Source organism: Falco cherrug, chromosome 12 (genome assembly GCF_023634085.1).
Source record: "Falco cherrug isolate bFalChe1 chromosome 12, bFalChe1.pri, whole genome shotgun sequence".
NCBI lineage: Eukaryota > Metazoa > Chordata > Aves > Falconiformes > Falconidae > Falco > Falco cherrug.
Genome location: NC_073708.1, coordinates 8,396,215 through 8,405,985, shown reverse-complemented (window position 1 = coordinate 8,405,985; position 9,771 = coordinate 8,396,215). Strand labels below are relative to the sequence as shown.

Genomic DNA, 9,771 nt, shown 5'->3' with positions numbered 1-9,771 from the left:
AAAAGCGTTATGTTCTAGCAATGTTGTGGAAATTAATTGCTCTAAGGTAGCACTTTATATTTCACAGAGTACTATCTTCTTCCATTTCCTGTTAAAACCAAGGCAGGCATGGCATGGATATCACAAAGTATTTTTTGCTGCTCTGTTACACATTAGGAAAATATAAAAATTTTCAGTGTTCAATAGGAGCAGTAGGTATTAAGTATTCATTCTTAATATTTTGCCAAAATAAAAACAAAAGCTTAGTTACCTATTACTTATTTCTGTATTACCCCTATGACTGGGTAGACAGCCGTTTCAGTTGTATGTAATGGGCCTGTAGTACAGCAAAGAGCACTCCAGAAAACAACACATACGTGGATCTGCCCTGCATCTTATTTCAGCTGCTGTTAGTCCTACAGAGTGATATTGTCCTTTTATTCTGAAAGCCAAATACCTATCTCTGCTTCTCAAAGCACTCTTGAAATAAACAATCTCTTCTAATCCCATGCAGTTCTATTGAGTTTTACATATATAAGCAGAAATGAAACCCTGTTCCAAGAAAGTACAGTTCAAAAAGCCAAGACACTGCTGCCTCTAGTTCTATGTGTTAGTTTCTACCCAGAGGGACAGCAGGACCATTAGGCAGCTGGGGATGAGCCTGCTTTACTGCTAGTATGGATATTAGAATAAATAGCTTAGGAGAATCTCTGAGAGTGGATGCTGCTCTGATACAAACTTTAGTTAAACTACAGCCCATTAAGATAATTTCTGATACCTCTTGGATATGATGCTGCTTGGTTGTTCATTAGAGTGGCTGGGAAACAAGGTAAAGAGAGAGAGGATTCAGGTGCTGGCTGTACAGTGTAACTTTTGCAACATGCTTTTGGATTTTCAGCCACTTGCCTGAGACTGGAGCTATGTTAGCAGGGCTCTCGTGCCTCTTGCATGTCGGTGGCTAAGCAACACTGCTGCTGACCCAAGACAATGATTATGTTTCAAAACATCTTGCTGATCAAGCCTGCCTTAGGGCTGGGCTTAGCTGAGAGGTGGTGCTGAAGAAAACTGACAGCTCAGATGACTGTAATGATGTTCAGGGGCAGGGCACCACAACAGCCCTGAACATAAAGTCCCCTTAGTCCTGCTGTTCGCAATTGCTGGAGTACCAGGTACTAAATAGGTGCGATCTTTCTCTAAGGACACAACTGTTTCTTGAGTTCCTCAGGGCTCATGGACCTGTGGCCATGCCTCACCTGGGCCCCCACCCACTTTCCTCAGTGCCGTTAACTTTGCTGGGGGACCAGCCTCACTAGGTCTGCCCTGAATGGGCCTGCAGGCCACCACGTCCCACTGGCCCTCCTGTGAAGGCGCAGGCAAAACCTGAGGCACCATAGGGGTTTGATAATGACCCTGCGGGGTGCTGAGAGGCCTGTGGCACAGCCCTGGCCCTCAGAGGGGTCTGCTACACCCCCCGTGCTATAAGTGCTTCAGACCCAGGGTCTTACCTGGCGCAGCAGGTGAAGGCTGTTGCCCTGCCATTGCACCCTGAGGGGCACGGGGGACCCCAGCCATCATGTCACGGCACATCCAGGGGTGCCAGCAGGATTCGTGCAGCGGCCTCCGAGTGAGGCGGACACGGGGTGTGGAGGCCACTTCGCGCCTCACGCCTCAGGCCGGCGGGACAGCGCCCCCCCCCTTCGTCCCCGGCGCGGGTGGGTGGCGGGGCCGCGCAGTGCGCGTGCGCGGTGGCCGCCGCGGGCAGTGGAGGTGGCGCATGCGCGCTCGGAGCCCGCGGGCGGGGCTTGCGCTCACCCTGGTAACAGCAGCGCTGCGGGGCCGCGCCCTGCTGGGGCCTCCCCCCCCCCCCCCCCCTTCCCCTCCCCGCCGCCATGCAGGGCGAGGACGCCCGGTACCTCAAGAGGTAATCGGGGAGGCTGGCTGGGGAGGAGGGGGGGTGGCTGTTGTGGGGCCGGGGCGCGGCAGGTTGTGGTAGCGGCCGGGCGTGGGGCTGAGGCGCGGCAGGTTGTCCTGAGGGGCGGCGCGGTGTCGGGTGGGACGCTGTGGGGCGGGCGAGGTTGCGGGGTGGGAGACAGGTGTTGCCGGGCTGGGTGGGAGGTTATGAGGGAGCTGAGGGGTTTTAGGCTCTGGTGGGGGCTGGGGGGGAAGTTATGGGGTGGGGAGGTGATGGGGCGTGGGGCTGAGGGGTTGAAGATGGGGGGGGCTGGGTGGGAGGTTATGGGTGGGGGGGTATGAGGGAGCCGAGGCTGTGGTGGGGGCTGAGGGGGAAGTTGTGGGGCAGGGAGGGTAGGAAGGGTTAGCGGGGAGGTGATGGGCCCTAGGGCTGAGGTGTTGCAGGTGGGGGGGCTGGCTTGGGGATGGGTGGGAGGTTGTGGGTGGGGAGGTGGGAATGGGGAGTGTTTTGAGAGGGAGATCCTGAGGTGGGTGGAGGGATTGGGATGGTATGGCTGGGGGTTATGGTGTGGGTGGGAGGTGCTGGGGTGAGTGGTTGTTGAATGGGAGTCGTGTTTGGGGCAGGCTGAGGGGCGGCTGGTGGGCAGGGGGCTCAGGAGGCTGGGTTAGGGAATGAGTGAAGGTGATAAAGTGGGTGTAGGGTAGCTTGAGAGATGGCGTGCTGGTGGTAACGGAATGTGGTAGTTTGGAGGGATGCACTGGTGTGGGGGTGGCTGTGGTGGCCCTTGATGGTCTGTGTTTGGGGTGATGTACTGAGGTGGCAGCAAGTTGGGAGGAGTGTAATAGATGCTGTTAGGTGATGAGTGAGGAGGGTTGTGTGGGTGTTGGGATAGGGCAGGTAGTTGCTTTAGGGACCAGGGGAGGGAATGTGAGGCAATAAGGGCAGGTTCAGGGTGCAGCTGGGAAAGATGAACTGATTTGGGGGAGATGTTAGAGCATGGCATGGCAGATTGGGGAGGGGATGGGGGGGGGCGGGGCAGGCAATGAGTTGGGATGAATTGAATGGTTTGGGAGTTGGGATGGACCTGGGAGGAACTGTGGTGTGTAAAGCTGGCTGATCTCAGTGTGATGTTGAAGATATGATGAATGAATGGTGCCTTTATCCGTCTGTCTTCTCTGTGAGACCAGTCAGCCTAAAGAATAGGGTATGTGTAGACAACTACTGAATCTCCATCAGTTGTTTCAGAGCAAAAGTGCTAGCAATCCTGGAAGATGTCAGGCCATCTAGGCCTGTGTTAAGATGTGATGTGTGAGCACTGTCACTCTTTTTTTTGCCATGTGGGTGATTTTATCCATGACATCTTGAGTCCTGTGGAGTTCCTGCTCTTTCTTTGGTTTTTGATTATTTTTTTTTTTATTTCTTTCCAGTTATTAACTGCTGCTACAAGTATATAAACTTGCTGTTTAGGCTGGCTAGGGTTTGTTGGGTTTTTTCCCCCCTTTGCTCATATACCACATATTAAGACCCATAAATAGAAACAATGGAGAAAAAAACTTCTTGATAATCTTTGAACATTAGTTCTGTCATATAAATGTGATGACAGATAAAAATCAAATGGCTACTTGTAATTAAATAAATAGCTGTAACTTTAAAGCAGCACCTATTTTTAGCCTTGCGTGTTCTGTTTGTGCCATTTTATGTGATTTTTGAGAAATCTTCTTTATTTTGTAGTCATCCCTGCAAAAAGTTGAGTTTTCTGTCTTTTTAGGGAGCACAAACCAAAAAACATCTGTTGTGCTGTGTAACGTGACTAGGATTGCGTGCAAGTCTAATGCTCCTCTGATCCCTATTTCCCTTTGTCATCTTCCACGAGCAGTCAGTCATCCTCCCACCAAGTCTGACTTGCTGGGATTTGTTATTAGATTTTCAGCCTTATCCATGTATGCAGTTTGTGCCACTTGTAATTAGGATAGTTTGGTTTTGCTTTTGCCCCCTGAAGGAATTAATAAAGGGTTATTCACACACCAGCTTCGGTTATGTCAGCTCAGCTAGCACGGCTTTTGTCTGTAGAAAAGGCCTTCCTCTTTTAAACCGTTCATACAGCAGGATTCTTGTTGATGAAGCAGGCAGTGAATTGAAGTGAAAGGATAGGCTGATGTGTGAGAGCTCCCCAGTGCATTGCTGCTTCTACCAGTTACAAGAATGTCTGTATTTTTAAATGTTTTAGGAAGTGACTTACAAACTCAAGATGGACAGAAAATCGGTAAAACATGTTTGTTGATTCGAGGGGGGATTGTTTCTCTAAATATTTTTTTTTAAATAATTTTTTTGAGTGATGCTGGCAGTTTGAATGCAATGTTTTCCAAACGGAAAACAACTTCAGTAGCTGGGTAGTGCATTTTAGTATAGGTCTTCAAGCAGTTCACAGGGTAATATTTTTATCAGAGGGGGAACTTGGATGTGAACAGATTTGTGACTCTTAGCTAGGAAATACCTCAAGTAATGATGGTGGTTGTCAATGTGAGAGGGCAGAAAATCTCTGTGGCTCTAAATTCTTCAGCTTACCCATCTGTTCCTCTTAAGGACAGAATTAAACAGGGGAAATGCTAAAACCTTTTAAGCAGTCTTAAGCTGAGGTTCTGCTGGTTTGCTAAGCTCATCAGTGGTTTACTGCTGCCAGAAGAAGGAGGTCTCACTCCTTCCTCTTTACCCCTCTTTAGCCCTTTACAGAAGCGTTATTCCCTTTCTATAGAGCATTTGAATTAAGTAACGCACTGAAAAACTCTGTCTACCCAAAACATGAAGCGTTCTCTGTTGGATTGCTGGAATTGGCCGTGAAAGGGTTTGACAAGCCCTCACGCTGAACCAAGGTGACTGCCAGGAGCAGGGAAGACATGGGAAGATCTAATCCTTTTGGCAATTATGAGCTGTTAGTTCACCTTAGTTCTTGTAGAACTATGCTGAACTCCTTCGGGCCACTTCTCTACCAATCTTGTTCTTTTTATCCCTAAATATTACCAAGCTGTCACTTAATGGAGGATTGACTGTCAGGAGGAGCATTTGTGGTTGGGATCTCCTGGTAGGTCTAAATATGGGGGAAATATTTTTGGGGGTAAGGAGCAAGAGCCAGTTTTTTCTGAAATAGATATGCTGTAAGCTTTCAGCCCTGCAAGGCTGGACTCTGTGAGAACAGTCTGTAGTGAAGCATTCGCCTCAAAGTACCACTAAAGGGAAAAAACCACCAGTATCTTCAAAAAAATATTAAGTGTTAAATGGAGTTCTGCTACAATCTCATCAAGGAAGATGCTGCTCTTTAGCAGTGAGCTGTATTTGTTTGCCCGGTAGCTTTATGCCCTTGTAAGGCTGGTACTTGAACTAGACTTTTTGTTTCCCACAGCAGACCTTTCTGTGGTTTGTGGGTTTTTTTGGGCAGCTCTATCTCAAGAAAAAGAAATTTTTTGCAGTTTTGTTCTGCAGAAGGAAAAGCTGCCACCATACTAGTGGGGTAGATGGAGACACACATTGCAAATATTCTCTGAAGAGAGTGATTACACTGAAGGCTGCATCCGGATTTGGTAATGTTTCCGGCACTGTGAGGCTGAAGTAGATTTCCCTGGTCTATTTGTCCCAATGCCATAGCTAGCTGCTGTCTCATTTATGCTGATAAAACTACTGGTGAAGCCACCTGTAAATCTGTTTATTGACATGATCTGTCTGAAAAAACCCAACTCCCAAACAAAACCCCAAAACAAACCAAAAACCCCACCCACACACCAAAACCCAAACCCACATTAGGGAGTTGTTTTTCGTCTGTGGTGTTTTAGCAGCCTGATTTGTGGTGTGGCTGTACATACTCTGTTGGCAGTACCAAGGCGAAAATGGGCAAGTGTCAGCTTTACCACCAAAGTCAGAAATGTGTAACTAAAATCTCTGGATGTGGTTCTCCCATTGCTTGAAAACAGAAATGAAATATATCTTTTATGGCCTTTGATCCATGGCCTCTCCTTATGGCCTTGTATCTATGTGGACATGGGGTTGCTGGCACAAAGGAGGAGAGAGCAGGATAGGCCCTTTTGGCAGTGATGTACCCAGAGTGCTTTCCTGGAGAATGCTTTTCCAAAATATCTGTAGCTGTAGAAAAGCAGGTAAACATGCTTAATTTATACCTGTTGATGGCAGCTGTTGATCTGGTAATCCCCTGAGCCTGGCAACATACACAGTGAGGTAAAGAACATAGCAAAGATGTTAGTGCTTCAGGAGAGAATAGTTAATTTGAAATACAAATTACTTTGAATTCATTCTTGGTAGGTTTTTTAACTGTTAAGATTTAGCCAGGTGAGTCCTTGAGGAAAAATTTCCATTTGTAAATGACTGTACTAGATCAATGTCATTAGCAGAAGATTTCTCAATACTGACAATGTAATTGGGAATCAACTGGGAAATTCACCACCTCTGTGAAATGCATCTTCTTCCTGATTGTAGTTCCTTAAGAGAGCTGGGAGACTCAGAAATCAAAGATTTATCCTGTTTCTTCCTTACATCTGTGACTAAGGCTTCACCAATGGCTTGGGTCTTTCTGTACGTACTAGAGGTAATAGTTAAGGATAAGCCACTCTCACTAAGCTTTGCTACAGCTGTGTGAAATGAAATATGGTGTGCAAGGAGGGCAGTGCTTGGGTTTAGGGTCTGAATAGAACAGGAGACAGGTGGCTATTACTGATCTATGTTCTGATATGTTTTCTGAGCTTTTCATTTAATCAGTAACTCATTTTTTTATTATTTGTGGCAGGAAGGTAAAAGGAGGCAACATAGATGTTCATCCATCTGAGAAAGCCCTCATTGTCCACTATGAAGTGGAAGCAACGATTCTGGGAGAGCTGGGAGACCCCATGCTGGGGGAGCGCAAGGAGTGTCAGAAAATGTAAGGTCATTTTAGCATGTTCTGATAGGGGTTTTTTTCTGTTTTTTGTAGAGTCATAAATTCAATAACTCAAAGCATCAACAGCCTGTAAGAAATAATATGTTCTAATCTTTATAAAACTCAGTGCTAGATTAGCAGAGGGTTTAGAAGCCAGGAAACAATGTGTGCCTAGGAAAGTTAACAACTAAAACACATGTTGTAAACTTTTTCATCTGTGTACTTTAAGGTGTTTTGTAAAGAAAAGTGATTACTCCCATTTTATGTGGTGAGAACTTGAAGTAGAGAGAAGTGATTGGTTCCTACTCAAATGATGGTTAATGTTGGAGCAAGCAATACTATTGAACCTTCTGACAGCCTTATGCTTTAGCTGTTGGCTCTCCTGTTGTTTTGATCTGTCACCCCTGCTAGTGATTTCACTATAATACCTGTGTTTTAGTTTTGCCTAGTATTTCTCTTTTAAGAGCATTAAAATATTCCCCATTGGAAAAGCCCACAGAATTATCATAAATTTAGTTTCCAAGCTGCAAGTTTGGACATTTCCTGGGTTTTGTCTCTATACTGAATTCTTCTTGAAAATTTGAGCTGAAGTAGCTACCTGTCTGAATGCAATGTAAGAAGAATAATTGAGGGGGGGGTGAAGAGAATCCTTAAATTGTCTTAAATATCAGATATCAGAAATGTTCATCTTTTTTCAGATGAATCAACATAACTTGCATCTGCAATATGGTGGAATTCCTTTGATCCATCCTATTGTTAGTGCCCACAGAGATTTCTTACTGCTCATTGCTTGTGGACCTGACTGCAGGTCTGACAGATCTATGGGAGACTGCTGACACTGCATCTGCAGGCACCACAACGGAACCTTCCTGTGTAGTCAACACCCATAGCCATTTCTCATTTTGGTTTTTTTGTGTATGCAGTACTACTTTGCAGTCCTGTGTGCTTTTTTTGGGGGTGTATTGCAAATAAATTACTGGCTGCTGTGTCTTACAGCAGTTACAAGGGATCTGTTTGTACAGCTGCATTTAGTGTTGCTGCTTGTCAGCTGATGGACGGTTATGCTCTGTCAAATCTGTTTGACAGTTACTTGCCATTTGGAGTTGTAGAGAGCCACTGCTTTCGCATTTCCTTTGTAAGCCATAGGATGGACTTTGGGGGTATCGGGATCACATTTCTGCTTCAAGAAATTAATGACTGTGTAAACATAAATCGAAGGACTGAAGATATACAAATTTAACAACTGAGAAGAGACCTATCTGTGTTGCAGCATTCGGCTGAAGAGTCTTAATGCAAATACAGACATTGCTTCCCTGGCTCGAAAGGTGGTTGAAGAATGCAAGCTCATTCACCCCTCCAAACTTGCAGAGGTAGAACAGCTGTTGTACTATCTGCAGAATCGCAGAGATGCCTCGGTGGGAAAAGGTAAATAATACAGGAACAAAGTAGCTTGGGACGGCTGCTTCAGCATCGAATAACTACTGTGTGAGGTTTTTCTAGCTGAGATCCGAACCTGCTTGATGTATGACTTCTCCAGGGGTAATGAGAGTGGGGAAGATGTATAGTTAAATCACACTTGGAAAACTGGAGGGCGGGACTTATCTTTCTAACAACCAAAGTGTATATTTTTGTTAGTTAAACTTAGTATGGATGCTTCTTACTGGCTGCCCTGTGCTATAGCAGGACTTGAGAGGTAGAGATTCCACTGTTTGGTGCGGCCTCTTCATGTTGCATCTGCACTTGCCCGTGACATTAAGGGATTGTACTAGTATCTCCCTAGAAAGATCTGTCATCACCTGTTGCAAGGGTAGTGTTGCTAGGCTGAATTTGCGCTGTCTGTAAAACTGGAGTGAGGAGTTTCGGAGTGTAACAGACTTGGGTACAGTGTAGCAGACTGCCTGGGGTAGTTCTCTCATCTTCTTAAGTTCCTGGCATCCTGGTGGTCCTATTTATGTCTTAAGTTTGTCTTAAACTTTCTGCTCAGGGGACAGTTTCATATTTAACACCTGACCCTGCATTACTTTGTGGTTAGCAAGGCTCCTTGCAATCATAAAACGGTAAATTTTGTTCTCAATTGGATTCTTACCTTAATGGGATGAGTTTAAAACTAAGATTAATGTTATTTACATGCCCTAATTGTAACTGCTTTGGATGTTTACCCTCTTTTATTCTGTATATATGTCTTGGTGTATCACAGGGCTGCTTTGCCACAGTGTACAGGCAGAATCAAAGCTGCTAAGGTATGTCACTGTGGAAGTGAGTTTTGTCACTTGGCTTGCACTAAGGTGTGTTACCCTCTGTCTCCCCAGCTGACTGGGCTGTAGCTGATTGTTTATACTGAATAGCTGAAAGGGATCTGAGGGTTTATTTTGCTCCCTGTGGGCTGTTCCGCTTCAGGAACCTGACATACCTTAGCTGTGTTAGTTTGGCTGGTCAGCTGAACACAAAAGGACTTTGACCTTGATTTAACCAGTATGTTTACTATGAGAATACTGGGTATTTTTTTCATCTGTGAATATGTGTGACTTAACTGCAACCATGTCTTTTTCTTTACAGAAAAAAAAGAGAAATCTAGTAAGCCAAAAGATCCACCCCCATTTGAAGGAATGGAGGTAAATATTGGTGTTAGAAAAGAAATGTAAACCCCATTTACTTAAGTGGTTATATAAGGGAGGGGGGGGAGAGGAAATGCTGAATTCTCAGGTTTTTTTGCTGCTTGTTTTTTAAACAAAGAACTTGGTTTGGAAATACTGCACAATGGAATAAAAATTATCTCCATAAAGGGTAAAATATTTGACTTGCATACTTCCGCCCCCCCCCCCCCCCCCCCCCCTCCAGCTATAACACGCAGCAGGACAGCAAGTGAGGTCTGGAACATCGGACAGGACACAGGGAGTTGTGTCTGAGCATCCTTTGTTTTTTGTAATTAAATCTTCTCAGATTTCCTGGTGTTCATTGGCAG

At 45.5% G+C, this 9,771-nt stretch overlaps 1 protein-coding gene across 2 annotated transcripts in view; it reads left to right on the top strand.

Moving 5' to 3' along the window:
- Positions 1-1,748: 1,748 nt before the first annotated feature.
- Positions 1,749-9,771, top strand: part of KIFAP3 (kinesin associated protein 3) — a 71,213-nt gene continuing 63,190 nt past the window's right edge. For both annotated transcript variants that reach the window (XM_055724884.1, XM_055724885.1), the window contains exons 1-4: positions 1,749-1,900; positions 6,681-6,812; positions 8,080-8,234; positions 9,366-9,421. In XM_055724884.1, the coding sequence (XP_055580859.1) occupies positions 1,869-1,900; positions 6,681-6,812; positions 8,080-8,234; positions 9,366-9,421 (375 nt within the window). In that variant the 5' untranslated portion in view covers positions 1,749-1,868. The remainder of the gene's footprint in view (positions 1,901-6,680; positions 6,813-8,079; positions 8,235-9,365; positions 9,422-9,771) is intronic.